This window comes from Podarcis tiliguerta (genome assembly GCF_965153285.1).
Source record: "Podarcis tiliguerta genome assembly, chromosome: 1".
In the NCBI taxonomy this organism is placed as follows: domain Eukaryota; kingdom Metazoa; phylum Chordata; class Lepidosauria; order Squamata; family Lacertidae; genus Podarcis; species Podarcis tiliguerta.
Window position 1 is genome coordinate 54,072,441 of NC_139534.1, and position 26,490 is coordinate 54,098,930.

At 42.4% G+C, this 26,490-nt stretch overlaps 2 protein-coding genes across 5 annotated transcripts in view; both read right to left on the minus strand.

Annotated features, from left to right (window-relative positions):
• KDM2A (lysine demethylase 2A) overlaps positions 1 to 25,510 on the minus strand; it is a 51,224-nt gene extending 25,714 nt beyond the window's left edge. The window contains exons 1-8 of one of the 4 annotated variants that reach the window (XM_083442902.1): positions 25,425 to 25,510; positions 24,532 to 24,559; positions 22,678 to 22,782; positions 7,336 to 7,474; positions 5,455 to 5,533; positions 4,253 to 4,299; positions 3,777 to 3,955; positions 392 to 498 (exon numbers count right to left, since the gene is read on the minus strand). In XM_083442902.1, coding sequence (XP_083299028.1) covers positions 392 to 498; positions 3,777 to 3,955; positions 4,253 to 4,299; positions 5,455 to 5,533; positions 7,336 to 7,474; positions 22,678 to 22,719 — 593 coding nt within the window. In that variant the 5' untranslated portion in view covers positions 22,720 to 22,782; positions 24,532 to 24,559; positions 25,425 to 25,510. Of the gene's footprint in view, positions 1 to 391; positions 499 to 3,776; positions 3,956 to 4,252; positions 4,300 to 5,454; positions 5,534 to 7,335; positions 7,475 to 22,677; positions 22,783 to 24,531; positions 24,560 to 25,034; positions 25,336 to 25,378 lie in introns of those variants that run through there. The other 3 variants (XM_083442901.1, XM_083442900.1, XM_083442903.1) reach the window with 3 other exon arrangements.
• The window catches only part of MAX (MYC associated factor X), a 703,696-nt gene that overhangs the window by 599,107 nt on the left and 78,099 nt on the right, over positions 1 to 26,490 (minus strand). The window lies entirely within an intron of this gene.

Consider the following 26,490-nt stretch of genomic DNA (forward strand, 5'->3'; position numbering starts at 1 on the left):
TAATCACCCAGAATTTACACATTCAGGATGCTGACCCCCATGCCAATTGCTGTTGATCTAAATGACCACCATGGGGCACAGCTACTATTGCATCAGAACAGGGGCAACAGGGAACTACATCCCAACAATGCTGTAACAGGAACCACCTCCACTTTATTTTTGCAATTCCTGATATTTTCAATCAAATAAAGATAACCTTTTGACAATATAGTGTGCAAGGCTGTTCTGTATCACTATCATGTTAGGAAAAACAACCTTTAGGTTTCTGGCTTGGATGACTGAAAACAGAGTTTGGGCATTCTATTAAGGAGAGGCAGCTTTAGCAGAGACCTCATTCTGAAATCTCGCCCTAGTAGATAGGTGGTTACACACAACATCTGAAACTACTTACTTCTGCACCTTGGGATACTGCATATCCAGAATAGCGTTAGTTGATTCTGTCTGACTTTCCTTCAGATGCCTTGGCCACATATTATCAACCCAATCAATCAAATCCACCTGAAACCATACAGGTATTAGAGCAAAGTTTAGACAGCAGAAATACTAGGAGGCATCATTGCTACAGAACGTAATTGCTAAAGGCAGCCAAAATAACTTTATGAACTGAATATAAAATGCTATACTTACTTTGAGGTACATTATCAGTAATACTTACCTCATATCCTCTAGCTACAAATACAGTATTGCACTATGATCTCCATATATTTTGCATTCCTGAAGTATCAGATATGAAATGAGTACTCAGCTTATTAATGTCTCAATTAATTATGCAACCATGGCCCTGATTCTGTAATAGCTTTCCATAGCAAAGTTGTTACTGACAAAAATTTCCAAGATGACAGTTTGGAATGAAGAAAATTGAGTAGACATCATGTGCTGGTCGACATAAGTCTGTGAAAGCCATTTCCCAAAGTGGCTGCCAGCCATCCTCCAGCAATCTTTCTCTCATGAATTATGACATCTACATCCATAAAATTTGTCAAACTACATGTTTTGAGATGTCTCACTTCTTCACAAGTTATATGTACATTAGCTTTATTATATTATAATGCCAATAGTAGAGGGGAAAGCAAGAATAAAGAATTAGGATTGTGCATCTCAAAATAAGCGTTGGGCCAACACAAATTATATGGCAACATCTCCAAATGAGGGTTCTCTACAAGATGACAATTGGAGGAGTGTAGTTCAGAGGTAGAGCATCTGCTTGGCATACAGAAGGTGCCAGGTTCTATATCTGCCAGGTATGGCTAGGAGAGTTCCCTCTCTCAAACCCTGAAGAACTGTTGTCAGTCAGCGTAGCAAATACCAAGCATGACAAGGTCTGACTTTGTATAAGACAACTTTCTATGTTCCTATGTTATAGTGGACACCCTCCTGGAGGTGAGGATACATCATGCTAATTCATCATCTTATTGTGGAGGAACAGGCTGACCAGGGATGCATCACCAACACCTGGGTGGGCCAGATTTGACTCAGTTTTGCCCACCTGGGTACTTGGGGCAACATCAGCTCAGACAGGCGTAGTGAGTGGGGAGCTGTTGCTGTAGTCCACAGGAATTCACTTACCACTACTGGGAAAGCCTTCTTTCTTGGAGTGGGACTGGAAGGCCTGCAATCTGGTGTTGGGCCAAAGGCTAGGGATGCTGCTCATCAGCCTCCATAGCTGAGCTGGCCAATGGTGTCTTGGGCGTGATGTTGGAGGAACCCACAACTGTGATTTTGGGTGACTTCAACATTCATGCTGAGGATGCCTCAAATCTTCCTTGGGAGTGCATGGCCTTCATGGCAACCATGGGCCTGTCTCAAATGATCATCAGTGCAATGCACAGAGAAGGACATACCCTTGATTTAGTCTTTGCTTCATGCTGACCGGGGTGGTCTGGAAAAGGGGGTGGGGCATGTCATTCTCAGACCACTTCCTGGTAAGATTTGGACTTGCAGCAATGATTCTCCCCTGCAAGGGTGGGGGACCAGTTAGGGTGATCTGCCCCCCGATACGAATGAAATCTGTTGAATTCCTCACTGCTTTGGGGGTTTTCCAGTGGATAAAGCGCGTGACCCTGTTTATGTCCTAGTTTCACTAGGAAACTGAGACTCGTACAGCCACTGACACAATTACTCTGGTGCTTTGGAGTCTGTTTTGCTCCTTGATATACTAAGGAGCTGCAGATGATGAAATGGACTGTGCAAGGACTGGAGCGTAAGTGACATAAATCTCACTTTGGAGGGCTCCTAACTGGTTTACCATGTGGTTTGGGCTCCATGTGTTTGGGCTCCTAACTGGTCTACCATGAGGCAGTGAGGGCAGCAAAGGCATCCTTCTCCACTGCCTCAGAGTTGTTCCGTGTGGTCTGGAGGCTACTTACTTCTGAACAGAGAGTACACCTCTGGAGTACATGGTGTCTAGCTATAACTGGATGGCTGAACACTTTGAGGATAAAGTCACTTGACTCCGTAGCAATTTAGATGCCTACTGAGGTGTCCAATGTAATGTCCAGCCAGTCTTTTGGTATCAGGTCTAGTAAATGCAGGTCTAGTAAATGCAGTCAGAGGATGTGGACAGGACACTTGCAGTGATGTGCTGACCACATGCTCATTAGCTCCTTGTCCATGTTGGCTTATTAAAGCTAGCCGAGTTGGGGTGACTGAATGGGTCAGAGGCGTGGTAAATGCATCTTTGCATGATGGGAATGGTGCTGCAAGAGCATGGCTTGTGGCCATTTTGTAAAACGGCTTCTGTAGATTTATTTCCATTTGTGTACGATGTCTATCCAATGTTTCATTCCAAGCAGTGTATTCTATGTCACCCAAGTTGCAATTGCCATCACCAATAACTTTCCTATGGAAGTTTATTACAAAGTCTAGACTACAACCATGACTAGAAGATGGAATCATGGTGAATGGCCTTGCATCTAAGTAGTTATTCAGGAATGAAAAGTTCTGCTCCAGCTGCCCTTAATGTTTACATGTTTGTAAGAATCCATACCATTCTAAAAATAATAAGCCATTTCCCTGACATTTGCTAACTGCATAACTATTACTTACTCAAGGAGCTTGGTTTGCTCTCCCTTCTTCACAGCACAAAACCTGCAACATTTATTCTCAATTAGGGCAGCTAGCTGAGATACTGCTAAACACTAATTTGTATTTAAATGTGTATGCCCTTGCAAGAACCTGTGCACTGATAGCATGCAGCTTTAAAATGTTCAAAATGACTACGCAGAACTACATTAGCCAATGTATACAGAACTTTGCTACTGAGCTAATGAAGGGACAAGATTCAAGTCATTAAGGCTTGGCTAGAAATTAGCCAGCACTACTTGAATTCTTCTCACAAAATTCACACTACAATAAAGTATCATCCTTAAAGTTAACTTACGCTGCCACATAGATGATTCATACTACACAAACTTAACTTCACTCACCACTGTAAACAGCGTCTTTATTTCTCACTAGCACTAATGATTTTATTGAAAGTATGTGTTACATCTTGGATTCCTCTCTTACATTGATGGCTACTGGTAAATATGAGAATCTAAGTCACCCTATATGATTATGAGTATTTGAAGTGTAGTGTTACAGGTACATTTAGTTAGGAACCAGAAGGTATCTGTAAAAACTAATTGGCATCAATCAGCTGACTGGAATTTACCCAAATGGATGTGAAATAATTCCCTTCTTCAAACAATTCAAATTAAAACTTAGGAAGCCCCATATCTATTCAAATGAAATGGATAAAGCAGGGTGATGTTGGCAGGGCAAGGGTCTCTGCTTACTGTATTTGGCCTCTGCACCAGGTTCTCGAGCCGTGTGTGGCTGAATTCCAGGCTGATGACATTATACAGCTTCTCTCGCTCCTCCTCTCGAGTTTCATAATAGCGTGCCCACTGTGCCATGGTCATCTCAATATCCCTTTGTGTGTTTACATCCATGACGTCCACCATCCTTCGACTCCCTATCAGTACACAAAAATATGTGGCTACTTGGGCTAGAAATTGTAGTAGGAAAGGTGGGAGGGACACCAGAGTATAGAAAAAAGATTAAAGAATGTATGGGAGGACAGGGTATAGGTTATCCGCTCAAAGCCCCCTGATTTTGAAGAAGTTTCAGCTATTTTCCCACAAAGTCAGGGTTTTTTTAATAAAAAAAATTATGTGTAACGAAAACCAAATTCCATGTCAGATTTCAGATTGTTCATATGTTACACACAGCCGATACTCTGAGCTACTAAAAAACAGGAGTGCATAATTACCTACGTAGAGTCGTACATCATTCACACTGAAGTCTGGATCTGGCATCCTGTAAAATGAAAAGAAAAAAAAATTAATGCAATAATCACCCAATAGCCCTTCACCATGCAATTTTATCCTGGACACTTCAGACACGAACTACAAAAACTTCATAGGTTTGCTTCAGCCTTCAAAGAGTAAATGTAGCTGGTCAAGGGAGCCATGGACCGAAAAAGGTTGAAAACCTCTGGCTTAAGTCCTTATGGAAGGTACACCTTCGGAAGACTCACTATGCATGCTGCGAGTCAAGGACCTTGCTGCACTATCTTTCAGTGAGTCAGAAGATTATTACTGTAGTGGAGATGAAACAAGGATGAAAATGCCAGCAAAGAGGACTGGATACAATATGACTGCAGCTTCTGAGATTCATCCCACTGGCTGGGATGGAATCATGAATTTGAATTAGAAGCTTCTGTACAGCTATATAGGAGACACATTCTGGGAAATTTGCTGCATACTGGGGTCAGGCTCTGCACACAAGGGACTGCTCTGAGGTAGGCTGGTACCCCACTGCTTTTTGCAGTGCTGGTCGTGCTGGCTTCTTCCCTCTCACTTTCCTCCTCCCTGCCTTCTCATACATTTTTAAATTTTATTTTTCTTTGCTGCTGCATTTGCAGTGCCAGCAGTTTCTCCACCCCCTTCCTATCTTGTTCAGAAGAAGAGCTGTGGGTTTTTTTGGAGGGGGGGGGCTTTTTCAGAGTGAGGCCTTCTGAGCAAGATTGCCAGGAGACTACTTGAGCTCAGTTTGTGTTGTCATCTAGAAAGACAGTTTTAAACTTAGGTTTTGATTTTTGTTCTAAAGTTACAAGCAACTTTACATTTCCCCCCAAATTTTAAAACCGCCACTGCAGTCAGCTGATGTAGGTGTCAGGCATTCTTCTGGCCACAACATCCAGAAGGCCTCATCCTTTCTCAGAGAAAGGCAAGGCAGGGAAGATGTGGCAGAAGAGGTGGTAAAGAGCCATGCTGGGTTGGCAGCTGGCTGCCCAAGCCAATAATTAATCAAATAAGGGGCCTGTGAGATGCCAATTAGCTATCCCTTGTGCCCACTGCCTGAGGCAATTGTCCCGTTATACCTCATCATTTCACCAGTCCTGATTAGGGTTACTTTACTAGCATCAGTGAACAACTTAACTAATGGCAAACACTTTGCATCAACACTTACTTTATTCCAAGTCCATCACAATTTTTGAAGATCAATGGATCTCTTAAGCCACCACGCTGAATATATTCCACATTGAAGTCTGTTGGGAGGACAGAAGACAACATTTGTTAAGAGAGGCTAGCAGCTGACAAGAAGGTACTGGAAAAAAGGTGTATTTTAAAAAGGGAGACAAAGTATAAAGAATGCTAGTGACACTGTCCAGAGCAATAGATTATTCACTTGCAGCCACATGACCCTTAATTTGGCAGACATCTATGAGTATTCAGATTCATGCATACATATATAATACTGGTTAATCAAAGGGTTGACATTGACACAAAAACCTTTATGTTGATTCTCTGCCCAAATTATCCACTCTAGCTTTCAGATGGTCTTATGCAAGGATTTCGGCAAGGATTTGCTACTTCAAAGTTGAAAGGCAAAACAGTATTCCAATCCTTCTCTATTCCCTTGCTCATTCACTTAAAGGCATTTCAATCAGCTGCGTTCCAAAGTGGTACACTTCCAAGGAGCAGATTCAGAACTATTCCAAATCTTGGCTCCTATCTACAGCTGAGGAACTGACCAATTAAAAAAAAACAAAAAACATTTTTGTACAGAATTTCCCACAGTAATGCAAGTCATTAAGTGATAGCTGATGCTATTTTTCAAGGACAACATTGTCCAGCAGGTGCCTCAAGAAGGGACAACAAAGGAGATGCACAAGTAGTAAAAATGCAAAATTAGGTGCAACGAATTCTCCCAGAGTTAAGTCCTCTTGAGTTCAGAAAGGGACATTTCTGGTTCTAAAAAGCTTTTCCTTCTATATGCCATCCTCCCCTTCTACATTCACAACAGCAGTATTCACTATGCAGCCCATTCACAGGTAACCTACTGAACACAAAAAGTTTAAAACACTCACATGAATCAAATGTTCCTCAACCCCAGGGGAATCCACCTTGTATGCAGAACTGTCTTGTCTGTGGGTGGCCCCATTTTGCTGTCTGGATAGAGGTCCCATGACTAAGCCCAATATTAGAAAGGATCACAATGGGTCCGTCACAGAAAGATGCATAAAAAATGGTATCATTGCCTTTGGCTGGCCACAGTTCCTTGTGAAAATAACATCCGTACCCTACACTGCAGTGGTGGGCACAATGTCAGTAAGGATCACAAGGTATACTACTGACAGACCTCCAGGAGACCACCAGCTTCCTGCTCCCAGAATCCGAACTACATATATCTATAGTTTTTCATTTAGATGATAAATAGCTAGCAGATTTTCCCCAAGCCGCCTTATTAATATTACATAATAATCAGGATCACCATTTAGTATGGATAGTGTGTTTCAGAAGTACCTATATTTCTGGTTACTGTGAGAATAAGTGACAACAATAAATGTTTCTTAAAGGGCATTGTCTTTTTACAATATAATCTTGAATATAGGACTTTTGCCTGTGGCTGACATGACTGTGGCTCCTGTTTCCTATCTGGAACCCTAAAAATTGTGATTTATTTCACAAGGCACTCTTATATTTCAAATAATGAAATGCAACTACAATAAAAGTTCTTAAAATGCATTTTTGTAATTGTTCTTCATGCTGGTCAGACCATGGAGTTCTGCTTAAAAACAAGATTACACAAGCCCAAGGGAAGTCCACCTCACCATATTGCCATACTTTAGTGTAAAACGTGAGAGGTAGAACAATTTATTTTCAAATACTCTATGCAATCATGATGCATATCAATTTGGTTCTTTTAAAATAGGAAGCTGGAGTTCCAATACACATGGTGCTTAAGCACATCTAGAGAGTCAAAACACACTTGTTGCTTATTACTGCAATAGAAAAAAGAGCTCACAGATATCTGAATCTTAGAAAGGTAGCTTGGCATGATGCTTACCTTTGCCTTCCATGAAGACCACAAAATCGGCATTAAATTTGTTGGTGGTAAGTTTCTCTTCGAGGTCAAATGTTCGTTTCCCCTCAATTTCATCATCTGAGATGCCATCATCCTCATAACGTCGTCTCATAGCACCACGCTGTGGAAATAGTGACAGGTAAGAACTGGAGGAGCCATTGTCTTGAACCCAACAGCTAGATGGCAGCAAGTTTCCAGAGATATGCAATGTACATGCACAACATGTGCTCGCATGTTCTTCTTGAGTATAGGTGATTAAACCAATACAACCTTCCGTAAAGAGATCCTGTTTACAATTATATCAGTTTTAAAAAACGTGCAATTACTTATCTGAATGCAGTTTCCGTGTGACTTCATATTGATGTTGAATGGTAGTCCTTTCCCACTACTAGAGTAAGCCAATGGCTATGTCTCAAGTTCCACCCTGATGCATGGCTCTCTGCAGTACCACTATCTACATATTAATGTGGAGGTCTGAAATGGGAAGTCTACATACATAGTGTTCCCTGCCTCAGATGCCCATGCTAATGTGTGGACAGAGAAGGTAGGGTCAAAAAAAGCCATATGTCATCAGGGTAGGCCCAGAGGAAAGGTGGCACAGCCCTTTTATTCACACAATGCCCCTTCGAGGAAAGCATGATGGGGGCTAATGGCAACACAAGATGGTAACATCCTGGTATTATACTTCCTGCTCATATCTACAGATTTTTGATAGTTCCAAAGAAATTGGATTCTTTATTTCCCTTAAATTCTGCAAACACTGTACCAGAATCTGGTGGCCCCCTAAGATGTACAGGGTGAGTCTTTTAAAAGAGGCCCTGTGGAACATTTAAAGGACTCACCCTGTATTAACCAATTGCATTCCTGGAAGCACATCATTAGCTAAGTGTACCAAATCAAGCTCGGAGCTGAGAATGTAGTAAAACGAAAATTAACTATAATCCAGAAATGCCTACATTTGCGATGAAGTCAGTCTGTTGAAGGGATGAGAAACTTATGGATCTTTAGGTTATGATGGATTACAGCTCCCATCATCCCTGATCCTTGGTCATGCTGGCAGGGACTGATGGAAGTTGAGTCCAACAAAATCTGGAGTGCCACAGCTTCTCCACCCAAGTCTATTGTCTTAGGAAGATTTGAGACACGGAAATAATTTGAGCAATTTTTGGATGAGGGTTTCCTGAAGAGGGCCTCATTTGTGTGAAGGTACAAACACTTCAACTGAAGCCGTTTATTTCCTGCAAATACTCAGTCTGGACTCAACTCTGTAATATTAAAAAACAAGTGACTAATTAAGTTAAGTCATAGCTCCTCTTTCTGATATACCCAGCCTAAGCCATACTCCTGCTGAAACACTGCCTTAGGCACTACCTTCCTTCCAGCAGTGCTAGACAGATACTTTACTATGTCAGCCTTGTCAAGCTGGGCTGTAAAAGGATTTGCTCAGTACAGTATTATGTTGCTACTGGACCCCCTAGTGGCCACATTTATTCCCAGTGGCTGTACAGTGGTACCTCTAGTTACGAACTTAATTCGTTCCGGAGGTCCATTCTTAACATGAAACCGTTCTTAACTAGAGGCGTGCTTTTGCTAATGGGGCCTCTTGCTGCCGCTGGCACACAATTTCCGTTCTCATCCTGGGGCAAAGTTCTCAACTCAAGGTAACTCTTCCAGGTTAGCGGAGTTTGTAGCCTGAAGCGTTTGTCACTCAAGGTACCACTGTATTTCACATTGCAGTTACCTAGTTTTCCCTGAAACTATAAAAGCTCAACATATTATATATTAACCAAAAGGCTAATATTCCTTGGATTCTAAAGTCCAAATTAATGGAAAAATGTAGCCATCCTGGGCAACTGGTTATTTGCACACTTGTGTTTAAATGAGCATGGATCTATTTAAATATGAATTTATGTCTCCTGCAGGATTTATCACCTTGTTAAATCATGTTTCGAATATTACCACATACAAATTTTATTTATTATATGTATTATATACCACCTTTCCCTCCAAGCAGTTCAAGGTGGTGTACATGGTTCTCCCCATTTTATCATCACAACTCTTTGAGATAGGTTAGGCTGAGGGACAGTGACTGGTGGTAGATCACTCAATGAGATTCATGGTTAAGTAGGGATTCAAACCCTGATCTCCTAGGACAATGGGCATAGTCCAAAACTAATACTTACCCCTCACTGGTTCTCATGATATACACCTTGAAATGCAAGTTTTACTACAGTTTTTGGACATTTTCCAGATAAAACCAGGATTAGTAATTTCACATGGCAAGAGATAAAGAGGGTGAAGCTACTTCTGTGCATAAAAAGCAAAAGTAGCTGTGATGGTCTAGATGGGGGTGCAGACACGTGGTGGAGCGGCAGAGGTGGAGAAAAGGCATCTCTCGCCCCGCACTGCTGGTCGCTTGAAGGCTGCCTTCCCTCACTTGGGCGGCAGCCCCAAGTGACTTCCGGGCAGTAGTCCCGAGCAAGGGCAGGTCTATTTATTTATTTATGACCTGCGTAAGCACAGTCACACATGAGTGGGATACATGTAAGCGCCCCCCCCCCCCTTTCTTACAGGATGGGGAAGTCATTCCAGTTTGAAAATCTACACAGACCAGTGCTAGAAACAGATATATGAAAGCTAGGAGCTAAATGGCACCTTAAAACTAGGTTATGGGTGCAACAATGGAATGTCTAGGCGTGCCTTTTTATAACAAGAATACAAGCTGAAAATGAATGAACTGCAGCTAAAATATTATGTTCATTTTTCACATGGTCTAGTCCTTCCCCTACCTACCCCATAATATTCTTAAGAGGGTTTCTTCTCCGGTCTTCAGAGAGTAGCTAGAAGTGAGGAGGCAGAAAAGCGTCCTCCTTTCCTTCCACTCTGCAGTTTTAATCTGAAATCTTGGGCACAGTACTGCACCTGGAGCTCAGAAACTGTTCACCATTAATGATTCCCTGTCGCAAAATGCACCTAGAACAATGGGAGTTTCAAACACTCTCACAGACATATCTGAAGATGCTAAGACTGAACCAGGTACTGAGGTATTTAGCAATTCTAGCCCAGAAAAGAATTGGTCAGCTCATTCTATTTTTTACAGAATTAACTATGTCTATCTAGTATACTGCTGAGCTAAATTTCTCCTACAGGGGAAAACTGACTAACTCCTCTGTTGCATCATCAGTTCAATTATAAACTTGCTAGGCTATTTTGAAAGAGCTGGAAATGGAAGGTTAGCAACTCAAAGCTGACCAGCCCATCCAGCTTCACGTCTCTGCAAGTCACTGTGGTGAATGACTATTATTCAGCCAGGAAAAAAATTGCTCCAAAAAATCCACTAAATACAAGATTGGATGCAAAAGATCTTTTGCAAATTGTTATATTCTGTTTTGCATAGTCAGACATTTACTGGTTTCACATACATGCAGTAATTTTAACAAAGCAAACAATGTGGAAACAAAAAACAAAACAAGTTACGAAGCCAAATAAGCAGTCACTCCCTTGCTTAGAAGCTACGCAGGAAATGACATGGCCATTTAAAAACTGCCTTGTGAACTGTAGAAATATTAACAGTTTAATTTTAAAAAGAGACTACAGGTCCCAGTATCGCCTGTCTCCTGTGTCACACACTGTCACTGATAGCATCAGCTTAGCTTATTGTGGCATTGAGATGCAGTGGTGGGCAAAGCTTCATCTCCCAGTTTTCTGCTATTAAGAGCACAAGAGGCCCATCGCGAAAGGCTGACAACTACACTACATGCTTAATTTCAAGTTTATCCTGTTTATGGATTCTCCATACTAAATGAGGCAAAGGATATACCTCTTGGTATGCCATCAAATGCTTCACCTTCTACAGTGCTTTGTATATACACAAAGTGAGACAGTCAGAAGATCGACTGACTTGCCCCATTCTACTGAAGGGTACATTTCTTATGATCAAAATGCTTTCACAACTTTTCTGCCTTCTTGAGACCCAAACAAGCAAAGTACTCTTAAAGAATAGAATGAAGTGAAAAGACCTCAGGTTCACATCCGATGCTGCTGTCCTGTTAGCACAATCTTGCTTGCACAATCTTGCTTAGGCGACCCCCTGTGCAACCTCAAAATCTGCTCCAGAGGGTAGGAGAACCCTCCAGAGCAATTTTTGAGAGCATTGCAGGGAAAGGAGAGGAAGCCCTGTTGCATAAATAGACCTCTGTATACATAGAATCTAGAACTGTAGGGCTGGAAGAGACCCCAAGGCTCCTCTAGTCCAATCCCTGCAATATATAGCATTGGAAACAACATACAGTCATACCTCGGGTTACAGACGCTTCAAGTTGCGTTTTTTTTTTGGGTTATGGACTGCCGAAACCTGGAAGTACCGGAAAGGGTTACTTCCGGGTTTTGTGGTTGCGCATGAGTAGAAGTGCTAAATCGTGCTTTGCACATGCGCAGAAGCACCGAATCGCAACTCACGCGTGTGTAGATGTGCTGCTGCGGGTTGCGAACTCTGCGGGTTACAAACATGCATCCCACACGGATCACGTTCGCAACCAGAGCGTCCACTGTATCTGTAAGAGTTGTACATACTAACCCAAATGACCCCTCACACATGCTTCAGTTACTTCAGAACCTATGTCAGGATTACCAGGATAAATAACATATAATCTTTGTGTGTGTGCGCGCACACACACACATATATCCATGTTATATACCTATATTACTCTCGACATAGAGAGTAATATGGCACACACAACCTAAAGCTAGAAATTACACGCCTATATTAAGACACTAGTAAGGAAGCAGTTTTCCTAAGAGAAGTTAACTGAAGGATTACCAATCATTTCCACTGCTTGTCTTGACTTTAAGAAACACCTGCATGTCATTTTTGCATTCAAGACCTGTTCCTGATTAGGTCTGATACAGTTTAATTAGGATTCATGCCACATTCTTGGGTCAGACTATCATCTTAGGTGCCAGTTTTCACACCTAGATAAAATAACAGGTGGCTAATTGAGCAGACCTGTTTAGTATACAATAACCACCAGTAATTAACTAAGCTTGAATACTGTCTAGGTAGGGCTTCAAGACAGACAGCATGACCCAAAAAATGAATGCTTCTACTGACAAAATTGTTCATTCCAAAAACTATCAAGTGCACCAGAATAGCATGGAATTGACAGGCCCATCTTAAAAAGGAAATCAAAACCCATGACATTTCCCCATGACAGTTCAATGCTTTCAAATAAGACATGAGACATACTTTGATTTTGCAAAGTGACCAATGTATGAAATCCTCTGTAAGTGAGACTAGCACAGTGTCCTGGCATTGGTCAAGGTAAATATCATATTTTTTACCTATTTATGGAAGTACAAATCTTTGTTGTAGACACCACATCACACTGCCTAGCATACATGAAGAGTTCAGAACTCTGCTTGGATGATTCAAACAGCATTCCTCAGCACTTTTCTGTTCACTCCATTTTCTACTGAACCTTCCTCCCCCAAATCTTTAGGTTAAGATAAGATCAGTAAAGTTTTCCCATTGTGTTCTGCTTCCAGAAAGCCCACAAACGTATTTCATTACATTAGTATGGTTTTTGCATCCTTTAAGCCCAAGCTTTTAATCAAGAATTTTGAAGTCATCTTGTTTTTGTCAAGGAATCTTGCAGATTCTTAGAGATCCAAAGAATCCCTGGATAGAGAACATTTCCTTTTTTGCTATGTGGGTGCATGTTGTTGCTGTAGAAACATAACTGGATGTAAACAAGAGACCTTTAACTAAGATCTACTTTCAGCATCACACCTGAGAAAGTTTTACAAGGAGGTCCAAAAGGCAGGGGACGCATTGGATTTCATCCGGTTTTGTCCTTTGAGAAATTTCCCCAAATTAAAAGTAAACAGGAACACACACATTAAGCACTCAAATCGTCTATGCTTCCAGATTTCTAGATCTGACCTGGGTTGTGGGCGCCAAAACAGAATGTCTAGTTGCCACTGGGTGTGTGTGTCAGCAACCCTTTTTAGTTATTATTTTGATAAAGTAAAGCTAAAGGTACCCCTGCCCATACGGGCCAGTTGTGTCCGACTCTAAGGTTGTGCACCCATCTCACTTAAGAGGCCAGGGGCCAGCGCTGTCCGGAGACACTTCCGGGTCACGTGGCCAGCGTGACGAAGCTGCTCTGGCGAGCCAGCACCAGCGCAGCACACGGAAACGCCGTTTACCTTCCCGCTGTAAAGCGGTCCCTATTTATCTACTTGCACTTAAGGGTGCTTTCGAACTGCTAGGTGGGCAGGAGCTGGGACCAAAAGACGGGCGCTCACCCCGCCGTGGGGATTCGAACCACCGACCATGCGATCGGCAAGCCCTAGGCACTGAGGTTTTACCCACAGCGCCATCCGCGTCCCAACCCAATATTTTGATAAGCGTGAACTAATATGCAGTTTACGTAAGTGACACATTGTTAATATCACATTTTAGCATAAATTGTTAATACATGTTTAATTTGGTTTTTACAATAAAAATATTTGTACCAAACTTCAGTTTTCAACACACTCTACTCTTCATTATTAAACTCCTTAACAAACTCCTGACCTCCTTTATTGTCTATCCTTAACATATACGTTGAGGCTTCAAAGCACATACATTTCAGTAATCTTTGAGTGCCAGCCTTGTACAAATGACACCCAGACTTGTGGAGGTGATCGCAAATGGAGACTCTTTAGGTGCAAAATGCACCTGGCGCCCTGCTAATTATGAACCCTGAGTATAAAAGATGACATTCAGCAAGAAGACTAGATATTTTTAGTGCCATAAACTTTAGGGGGCAATCCAAACCCCATTTGTACTGGACTGGAGGTAAGGGAATTGGGTGGTATCCCTCTGCCGAGACCTGCCAGCCTTTGCCTGCAAAGTGCTGCCAGCATCACTTTGATGATGTGAGGTTTCTGGCTTTGTAGGTGGACAGAACTGCTGCTGCTGGGATCCCCATCAACAGCAACCAGCAGAAAGCTCCAAAATGAGCCTACCAAGACAGCCACACTGCTGACACCAGGCCCAACTGCTGCACCAGTTCCATGCTGGCCCATTGATTTGCCTTGTTCCCACCTTCTGCCATGGCTGGTGTGTGCAAGAGCGATTCAAATGCACCAGTGGTAGGTAATGTTGGTTCATTAAGCCCCTCCAGGCAGCTGTCAGTTGGGATTATGCCTTTAATTGATTAATAAATGCAAATATTCAACTCCTCATTTAATCTCAGATTATCGTTTACCTACCGATTAAATGAAAGAACAGCAAAGGAAGTCTTTAGGACTTGAAACTCTTGAAAAGTCTCCACCACTTTGACCAGCTGTTTGAGAAAACTTTATGGAAAAGAAACCTTTAGGTGGTTTCTCTTATATTTTGTATTTGATGCTAGCACATAATCTTTGTTTAAACACAAAAGTTCTATTGTTTCCATACTAAAAGCTTCAGGCAAGTAAAGCTAGGACTCCTCAGCTGATAGAAAGTCAGTGGGTTGCATCCAGAGTGTCCCATTTGTGAAAGAGACTGAGATTCAGGAGAGGCTTCTGCTGAAGGAGAGAGGGTGACTTAAACTAATCCCCCTTTGCTCTTCAGATTGTTGTACCACCACTCACACTGTTCTTTTGAGGTTCCTTCAACCAAACTTTTCAGGGAGCATGAAGCAAAAATCACACTTCCTCTTCCTCCAGCAGGAGTGTCCTATGAGTGGAGTTCTGCTCATTGGTTGTGTTACTGAACAGAAAATATCATGCATTAGTAGTTTTTTATTCTAAAATCTAAAGACACGTCTTTCTTTTAACAGCAGTGATTAGGGTTTTCACGAAAATTTTGAAGGACAACAATATGTGAATGCAAACTAAATTAGCTACATTTACACCAACAGAAGAAAAAAAAGGGTGGGGTCCTCAATCAGGGCAGCTGAATCTTTCAGATGGAAATGCCTGTGATCAAAGTTAAAGACATGTAAGACCAGTACTTGTGACCTAGGAAGCTCTGCAAGGCCCACCAATGATTAATAAGAGACTGTATCAGTAACTAAAAATGAATACATTCACTTCACCGGTGAAAGAGAATTTCCAATTCAGTTATCAAATAGAAATGTAAAAGAAATACAAGACAATGCAGTCTCCTGCTTCTTCTATTCCACACAAAAATCTATTGTGTATAATGGAAAGGCCATAGCTCCATTTAGCGCAGTACTTTTAAATTTGACTGGCAGTTGGGTCTCAAAACCAATTCTTCAAGATGTCTGCCTATTATCCCAAGCATGTATTCACTATTTCTCATCTTAGTAAGCTCAGAACTCTGACAACTGCAATGTGTGTGTGTGCGCGCGTGTGTGTGTGGCATGTCTCAGTGATGTTGAGTGCAAAATTTTCTATTTCTAAACAGCACTGTTTCAGAAAATTAGTATTGTAACGTGATTAATGCATACATTCCCAGTAAAGAAGATCCAAACAAATGAAAACAGAAAACCCAACCTCAAAAGTGTAAATTAGGCACAAAATTCGGTATGGTTTTTTTAAAGGGGGCGGGGGCGGGCGGAGTGAATTTCCAGATGGACTAGATGGCTGACATTTGCCAAGTAGAGATCCTGTTGAAAGCCCCAGAAATATATATGATTGAGCACTAGAAATATACCACCTTCCACATTAAACTATACAGCGGGGTCCATCATAGAGCTTCAGTATGCTGATGACAACATAGTGTGCGCACGCTCAGAGGATGACCTCCAAACCATCCTAAATATCTTTGCAGATGCTTACGAAAAGCTTGGCCTATCACTCAACATCCAAAAAACCAAAGTGCTGCACCAACAAGTACAACATAACCCCTCTGCAGCACCACAAATCCAACTCAATGGTGTAACGTTGGAAAATGTTGATCACTTCTCCTACCTAGGCAATTATCTTTCCACAAGGGCCAACATTGATGATGAAACCCAGCATTGCCTGAGCTCTGCGAGTACGCCTTTCTCCCGACTGAAGTGCAGAGTGTTTGAGGACCAGGACATTCACAGGGAAACCAAAATGCTTGTTTACAAAGCTATTGTACTACTAACCTTCCTATATGCGTGTGAAACATGGACCACTTATAAACACCATCTCCAACTCCTCGAAAGATTCCATCAACAGTGTCTCCAAAAAATTTTACACATCACTTGGGAAGACAGGCGAACTAATATCAGTGTGCTGGAGGAAGCAAAGATCACCAGTGTTGAAGCAATGATTCTTCAACATCAACTTCGTTGGGAGTGGTCATGTTGTGTGGATGCTTGACGATAGTCTTCCAAAGCAACTACTCTATTCCGAACTTAAAAATGGAAAGTGTAATGCTGGTAGTCTACATAAGAGGTTTAAAGACTGTCTCAAGACAAATCTTTAAAAATGTAGCATAAACAGTGACAAATGGGAAACACTGGCCTGCAAGCACTCCAGTTGGAGAACAGCCTTTACCAAAGGCGTCATGGGCTTTGAAGACACTCGAACTCAGGACACAAGGGAGACACTTGCTAAGAGGAAGACATGCTTGGCAAATCCACATCGTGATCAACTCCCGCCCAGAAACCAATGTCCCCACTGTGGAAGGATGTGTGGATCCAGAACCAGCCTCCACAGTCACTTATGAACTCATTGTTCAAACTGTGTTTATGGAAGACAATCTTACTCGGCTACGAGTGATCGTCAAAGAAGAAGAAGATACAGCAGGGACGTCCAACTCCCAAGAGACTGCGATCTACTCACAAAATAAAAAACTGGCCGTGATCTACCCCTTTTTGGGGGGTTCAGGTCAAAGTCGTTGAGGTTTTTGGGGGGAGGAAAGTCAAAATTGCTGAGCTTTTTAAGGGAGGAAAGTAAAAGGTATTAACCTTATTTTAGAGGGGCAAGTCAAAAATGTTGGGTTTACTTTTGGGGGATAAGGAAAAAAATCGCCCATGGTCAACTCAAAGCTACCCGGTGGCCAACCAGTTAGACATCCCTGCTTTACAGCTTGCGACTTAATTGTATAAAAATTCTAAGGATGAGGTAGGTCAGCTGTTTATATAAATCAGCCATATGATTTCTTTCTGGTGACAACACTGAAATTTGTACATTTATTGACCATTAAGAAAGACCCCTTGTGGATTGAAATGCGCCTGGCCTTCAGTATTATTGCTGGTCACATGAAGCTGAAGTTCAGACATCACTTTATATGGTTGTGTCCATTATTACTGCATTCTAGTAACTTCACTTATATCTCTTATGCATATATTGTTGGAAAAATTAAATACATTCTTTATCTTTCTTTCTTTTACTTGCACAATTTTATCTCTTAGTCTACAATTCCAGTCAAACTGGCCAGTTTGAAAGTTGTAATTACCCTTTTTCAGGTGAAACATAGATAGCCAGCCATGTTGGTCCAATAAAAAGCACATATATAATGTTATACTTTTGCAGTCCCAAAGATTCATGAGAATATTTTTGGTAGCAGTTCAGAGAGTTTGGAGTAGGGGAGGGGAACCTTTTTGGTCCAGCAAGCAAGAGCCTTATTGGCCGACTTTGACATGTCAACAGGACAACCCATTGTGAAACCAAGTGATTGATTGTTGGGTTGTCCCCCGACCTGTTCCTCACATAGTGCTTCCCAAACACCCAGCTGGTTGGCAAGCACTTGGGATCCATTGAGCACAAAGCTTGCAAAGTGTTTTGTGCAGTGCTTCCCATGCATTGAGCATTGACCTGCCAAAGCTGCTTTCTGCAGACATCAGCTATGCTAGTCCAGCTGCATCTCTACCTGCCCCATAACTGATGCCACATTCAATGGCAAATGGGTGTTGTTTGTGGAAAACGGCATCACTGGTAGGAACTGTGTTGGGTCAGATATGGTCCATGGGCCAAAGATATCCTTAACATGGTTTGGGGGGCTAAAAAGCAAGAGCTTTTGGGGGGAGGGGTGCAGGGGAAGAAAAATCACAAGGTTGGTGGGGAGGCATGGACACCTGACCAAAAAATAAAGTAGAGGCATTTAGTAAGTATACTATAATCCATTCCATTTAAAAACCAATTTCACATACTCGAAACAAAATTGGTTCCAAGGCCAAACATGTTGAGCAAACCAAAGTTCTTCTACAGTGGTACCTCGTGTTACATACTTACTATGTTCTGGACGTCCGTTCGTAACAGGAAACTGCTCGTAACATGAGGCGCACTTTCTCTAATGGCGCCTCCTGCTGCTGCTGCGCAGCCGGAGCACGACTTCCGCTCACATCCCGAGGCAAAGGTCGCAACAAGGGGCATCCAGGTTAGAGGAGCGCGTAACCCGCAGCATTCGTAAGGGGGACGGTATGTAATATGAGGTACCACTGCATTATCTGAAGAGCTAGGCACAACATTATTGTATGTAGCTAACTAGGTACATACTTTTCTATTTGAAAGCAGGTAAGTATTAAAAATGAGAGTCCAATTTTGCAGAAACTCAAAATTTATCTACATATTTGAAGCCATCAGCTAGCTACAGTTACAAAGACCTCAACAAATGAACCTCAACTTTACAATAGTTCGACTATATCCATTACAACAATTTTATCTCTGCTGGCTAACCACTTAACAATATTCCTAACGCACACACAAAATGATAGCTCCACTTGGTATTTGTGGAAGACAGTTTTTAGTTTCTGGCACAACTGAATGCTAAAATAAACCCTTCTTGAAAGTTATATGGAAAACTCGTCAACAACAAGTATAAAATCTAATCCCATCAATTGTCTACAGATACAAGTATTTTGACAGATACGATCAATATATTTTAATTTTCTTTCTCTAGCCTATCTTGGAGGTTCAGGGCAACTTAATTTCCTTTTTCTTATTTTACTCACAATACTTTTTTGAATGGTTTTCAAATGCAATGCTATGAAATTTTGTAGTTCCTAGATACATGCTAAGGATTCTTACTAAAGGACAACTAGATTACCAAAGGACAACACTCACCAAAAGAAAAGCTTGCTCAGTACTATCAATGTACTTCTTTAATGCCATGGTGCAGGTTTATGCAGCAATGTCAAATTCATTCCACAATACAATTGGTGTGGTTTGACCACTAGGGCTAACAGGAGAAACCAGTATATCAAGTGAACTAAGCTGAGCACACTAAACATATTCAGAGTGCACTAAACATATTCAGCCTTTGCCATGCATATGCTTTGTGGCATTGCTAAAGGACACCTCAGCAGACAAACCAATATAAAAAGGATTCCCTGAAGTTAGAATGTTTCAAAATTGCTGTACAGCCATCCCATCCACTCTTTTTTTAAAAAGGAAATGTTTGCTACCAGATCTTATTCTCATTTCTTCTTTCCTAATATGAACCCATCTCCCATAACTTGTACAATTAACACTTCCATCTCTTAATTCCACTCCTCCAGCCTACACAAACCCACCTTTAAAAACCCATAAAGACTGAGCACATATAGTTTCCCACCACCACACACATATCATAATCACAAATATGGGTGTTGAAGGTAATATAATTTGCCTATACACAAACAATGAAAGATGCCAAGAAACAAAATGCCCGATTACATTTGTAAGCTTAAACAACCAAGACAGACTTAAATACGTTACACATCAGTAAACTAAGAGTGTCTTTGAATATCTCTCAGAAGTAATTAGGTCAAATTCCAGTTCTGTAATTTCAATAATAGCTATGATGTGTTGGTTTCAGCCAAGCACCCAGTACTTCCAATTCAATTATTCTCCATTTACACTTCTTCCTTCCTATTTATACTGCATGGGGACGGTCATCCCATGTTCTTGAAGTAACAGATTATGTAGAATTTGGTATGGTGCAACCCTGCACAGAGTGCATTACAATAACCAATAACCAAGATTACCAATGCATGCATGGACCAATGTGAACCTATAACCCTTAACAGGGACATCCTTATCTAGCCTACCAAAGTTGGTAGAATGTACTCTTAGCCAATGAGGATTCTTGTGACAAAGATTACAAATCTTCAAGGGAAACACCCATAACCTTGTCAGGATTCAGTCAAGGTCTACTGGCATCCATTCAGCACACAACTGCACTTAGATATCAGCTCAGAACTTGCCACCAGATTCAGATGTAAGAGAGAAGGAGAGTCAATTGTCATGAGCCTTACACAGCTCAAGACTGCAATACAGGCAATCCTCATTTTGCATGGGGGTTACCATTCCAGACCCCCGCATACACCGGAACATGTGTAAATCTGTTCCACCCTGCCCCTTTTTGTGTCATTTTTATGACATGTGGGGGCTACTTCGAGGTTCTGTGTACAATCACGCATCATTTGGACATGCCTAAATCAGTCATTGAATGTATCTTAAGGACCACCTTTCCCCATACGAATTGATCTGGACTCTGCATTTGTCATCAGAGGCCCTTCTCTATGCCCCTCTCCACGAGAGGTTTGGAGGATGACAACGTAAGAACTGACCTTTTCTGTGGTGGCTCCCCATCTGTGGAATGCTCTCCCCAGAATGGCTCACCTGGTGTTATCACTACATGTCTTTAGGTGCCAGCCTAAAACATTTGTCTTTACCAAGACCTTAGGCCATTAAATAATCTATGGCCTGTTAAAGTTGTGGGAACAGAGGGACTGTTGTTGTTGTTGTTGTTATTTTATTATGCTGCCTGTAACTATGCTTTGTTTTATGTTTTCAATCTTATGCTCCATAAAATAGGTTTGTAATGTTGTACACTGCCCTGGGACCTTTTGATAAAGGGTAGTATATAAACTTAAAAATTGATGATGATGATGATGATAATAATAATAATAATAATAATATTAAATATAATAATACTGAAGACATTGTGCTCTAAATCCCAATGGCTTTACTTAGATGTTAAATAGCATTGAGGACAAAGTACTGCACAGTGGTATCCAAGAGAATAACTGCTAGGGGGCAGACACAGTCACCCAGTACTACTCTGCAATCAAGCTAGGCAGATATGCTGAACAACACCTCCAACCCCCAAACCATAGAGCTGATCCAGAAAGATACTAAACTTAATATCAAAAGCTGCTGAGATCAAGAAAGATTAACTGGGTTGCAACCCTACTTTCCCTCACCTTATAAAGGTCACCCATCAGTGCAATTAAGGCCAACTCAGTCCCTAAGCCAGGTTGGAACCCAGAGTGGTAAGGCTAAATATAATATATTTCACACAGATACACCTGTATTTAAACCACTACTACCCTCTCAAGCAAGCACCTTCCTCTGAAATAGGGTATTTTGCAATTAGGCCCAAGTTGCCACATACCATTGGATCCAAGGCAAGATTTTTCAGGAAAGACCACACCACGACCACCACCTTCAAGCAGCCGGGCAGCACCATATCACATAACTATGCATTACTCCAGGGGACTGGATCCAGCTGACAGGCCAGATCCTTACCTTCACCTGCCAGTAATCCTTCACAATTGCTTCTGGAGCACTGCTGGTCAGCTGATCCTCAGTACTTCAAAGCACAACACAGAGCTCTTTGCAAGGGCCTTGTGAAGGGCCCTGCTTTGAACTCCTGCTGATCAGGTGACTGTCTGCACTTCAGTAACCAGCCCTGTTTGGATGCACTGCTTCAAACACTTTGTTCATATCATCAGGCTTTCACAACTGAAACTGATCCCACAAAACCCCTCATATGGTATGTTGGACACTAATAGATTCTGCAGTAACAAGCACTAAAGCATTAGGTATACTATGCTCTATAAAACCTATTCTTCTCAGGAAATGAGCTGCAGCACAGTATACCATTTGAGAAGCTTCTGACTCATCCTCAAGGTAAGCTCCACAAAATACATTATGGTGAACTAGCCTTAAGGGTACAAACATGAACAACTCACCAGGTCCAAATTGGACTAAATACCCAAGCTTTCACATCAGATGTAGTCAATTAAAGCACTTTAACACCACCACAACCTGAGCTTCTGGACACAGTGTTAAATTCAAGATAGCACACCTGTGATAATCCAAAACTGCAAAACTGAAAGCACAATGGAGGCCAAACATGTGTGTCCACATTCTTGCTCAGTCACCTCCAGGTTTGCTAACCATCATCACCTCAGCCTTTGCTGTATTCAACTGTAGGAAACTTTTAGTAGACGTACTACACTCCTCTTCTGGAAGCACAATTTTAAAATTTATGACTAGCTTGAAGTGGCTACTAAATCACAAACTTTGAAATTGAGCCTATTAACATTACTGGGCAATTATTTACATTTTTGTTTGTTTGTTTCTTTTAGTTAGAGTGGATATAAAAAGTTATGGATAGAAACACTATGAATAAGAGTATATACTGACCAGCCTTTTGCTATAACGGACCCGCTCTTCTTCAGGTTCCATCTCAGACTCTTCTGATGAGAGCGAGAATGAGATATCAGAACTGCTGTCTTCCTCTTCTTCCTCCTAAAGATACCAGAATAAGGAAGTAGAACAGATTAGAAATTCCACTTTAACTCTTTATTGCCTTGGTTTTATCAACAATATGAAATGTCATGAATCAAGAATGGAAAATTAACAATGACTATGAAGTAACAGGATGACTAAATTTTTAGGACCTGATTAAGCCACGGCCATTTTTTAAAACTAGGGTCAATTCAAATAAAACAAAAATCCCAAGTGGTGATATGGATATTCCACAATGGAATCAGTCTCATAGTATCCACACTTTAACATCAAGCAATACTTTCATAGTTTTGTCAAGTACCCAAGTAAATATACATGCTAGGTGGCGACAGAGTATTCTATGTGGTGTCTGCTTTTTAAATGAATTGGAAAGTCAGTTAAAGAACAAACATGCTCAGTTTGGTCAGCAAATACCTATAGGAATTTTCCCAGGAAATGTTTCAAAACAATAGAGATTAAACACAATGGAATCAATACAGAGGGCTCAGTTTACTATATTACTGCATCCCACAACCAAGGACCCCTCTCAGCATTTGTTGAAACTGCAGTTTGGCTCTATGCGGAGAAGACAAAAGTACGCAATCCATTGTTCATTTGAATACTGTAAGAGTTACCCACCATTATAGAGGCAGAATTCTGCTACTGATTATGGCATAACCTAGATCTAGTCTGGCCAAATGCAGTCAGACACCAACTACAGCAGTTCAACAGCATAATGTTTTAATTGGCTAGTGTAGGCACAATATATGACAGCAAGCCATCATATATGCTGTAGTCCATTCACACCTTTACTACCACTGTATCTCAGTCAGGACATGTGTGTCACAACTATTTTATTGCTCAGTTAAGGAGAAGTTAGTGAATGGAACATTTAATTCTAGAGAAGCCTGTGTAAAGGTACTTTATGCATCAAGCAAATAAAAGAAATGATATGGATCCTGAGCATACCCCAAAATGGTGTATATAAGTTATGGTGGTACTGTTTTAGTGGTAGACGCATTACAAGACTGGGTCAGCAGTCAATCACCAGAAAACAGTCATTTCAGCACCCGCTTAACATTTGCATGGGCTAAGCAAGTAGTATAAGATACAGACCACAACATAACTCGATTTCAAGCCAATACAAAATTACCTAAATGGTCTCTGTTTACATTTTCAAGTACAGTAAGCCTGCAACTTACGAGGGGTTACATTCTGGGAATTATGCCTAAAGCCAAAATCATGTACAGTATAGTCAAAACACGCTGAGTTCAATGACATGTGGGACTGCCAAAGTCAATTTCCTGGAACCCGGCCCCCTTTTAATTTTTATTTAATATTTTTGCCACACGCATAAAGCTGAATGTGCACAAGTTAAATGCGCGTAAGTTGCGGGCTTCCTGTATACAGTAGCGGGAGGGTTTTGGGTGGGGTAAGTGAAACTCAGAAGCTCCTACTTGCCACCTCCTATTCCAAATCAGCCTTGTGTGTGCCTCTCTCTTTCCAAACAGCCTCAAAAGTCCCAAAGTCAGTAAAACGCAGAGGATCGGCACCCCACATGCCAGTTCAACTCCATTCCAGCAGAAGAGAGACACAAATCAGAGCAAGCAGAAACTTTGTCTGCATTTTAAGCACTAGAATATCACTCATTGTTTGTAGTGACATAAACGCAATGAGGCACCCTGGCTCGCACAGGGCAAGAGGGAAAGAACGAGATACTGTATAGGACTGTTTGCAAAACAAAATAATAGAAATATCGCTGTATCTTACCAGGTCTCTGGTTTTCCTTTGCCCCTTCCTAGGGCAGGAGAAAAGAGAAGCCGGAAAGTCAATTAATTCCCAAGTGCTTTACTCTTCGACCCTGAAGGCTGGAGAACGTTAGAATCCAAAATGGGCTATAAGCCCCTCAGAAAGAAGGGACCCCGATCCCACTGTTGGGGGAAAGGGGGCGTCATCAGGTAGGCTCTGGAGGGCGCTCAGTTCCTCAGCTCCTCTCAGCGAGGCCAGCCTTGGGCGGGAGGGGGTTGCCCTGAGAACTACAGTCTCTCTTCACCCTACCCTCCAAGTTGGGAACCCAGAGCCATAACTCCTCAGGAGGGAAAGCAACTCTCTCTCCAGCTCCTGCCCTTACAGAAAGTCTCCCCCACCTCCATTCAGTCATGAAACAAATCAGCTCTCAGTCGCTGTTCTTGGGCTGCACGTCCTGGACCCCTGTGCCCCAAATCCAGACCAGTCTCACCTACATGTCCAGCCTTCCCAGTCCCACAACTTGCCTTTCTAGGGCATCCACACACCCCTCAGCTCAGCCCACTCGGCTCACCTCAGATGCCCCCACCCAGCCCAGGCCAGCCCCCCGCTCCACCCGGGCTCAGTAACGCCGGCCCCACGCGAAGCTCCCCGCGCATTCCCCGAACTCGAACCCGAGCCCAAGCCCTAACACCCCCCTGGGACGCGACCGCAGCCTCTCAAGGCGCTGGGCCAGCAAGCACCGCCGCGCCGCCTCTTGGGGCCAAGGAGCTGCGACCCAGCACCGCGCAGCTGGGCCCCCCAACCCACCGGCGCCCGTCCGACACCGCCACCCGATCCCTCCCCACAACCCCCAGACTCTTCCCCTCACATAGAAGCAGCCGCCGCCATTTTGAACCCGTCAGACTCTCACATACACACATACAAGGCCGCCATACTGCGCCTGCGCGGCATATCCTTCTCTCGCTGACCCCCCTCCCTAAGGGCAGGCGCCTACCATGCGCAGGCGTAATTTTCCCCACCCAGAAACAAGAGCAGCCTAACTGCGCAAGCGCGAGAGCGCAGACTACCTCTTTTTGGCCTAGAGTCAGGCAGCGGAGACGCATGCGCCTTTGTGTGGGGGTGTTTTTTTTTGGTCACCCTTCTGGCTTGATCGGAGTCTTACGTAAAACTGTAGTTTTCTGTTGCTTTGCCTATTGGAAATGCTAATACGGTTTCTGGCGCGTGCGCAGTAACGGCAGCTGTCTGCCCGGCGCTAGCGACTGTAGGCAGCGGTCCCTCTTCATGTGCTGAGAGTCAGACTGGATTAGGGCTATTGATCTCAATGGAACTAATCCAGAGTAAGAAGTTTAAGGGCCGGATTTCTTCAAAGTGTGTAGATAAAGAGGCCTCCACACTCTGTTTTGTTTTAAAGGGGACACAGGGAGTTCCCAGTTCTAGGCCCATTTAGCGATACGAGGCTTTTGGGGGGACATGCCCTGCTCAGAGTGGCTCTGCAGGTAACGGCGGGCATCAAACATCCCAAGGCTTTGTATTTGTGTCGGCTGCAGAGAGAACAAATATCAAATCGGCTGCAAGAATAGTTGCTTTATCTTTTTATTTTTTTTGCAGGGGGTGGAATGTCCTCTTATCTTTTCTGGAAACGGCATCCCCACCCACCAAGCCCACAATTGCCAGAGGCTATGTTTATGCCTCTGTTTCGGACAAGGGAGTGAGTGACTTAAAAAAATTGGGTACTGTATCTGGTTTGGAGACCTGTCCGGTTTGCCGAGACTGAAGTTTTTAAACGAATCTCGCAGCAGTTCAGTTGGGCTGACCACGTGTAGGGATGTTTAGGATAGGATAGTAAAAAAACACCTTCCCCGCCTTCCTCCGAGCTCACTCTGTTGCATCTAACATAAGCTGCCGTGAGAATATTCTTTTTCGGCGTCACGCCGCGGTGGTAAACAGTAAAGTGGTGAAGAAAAAGGGATACAGTACTCT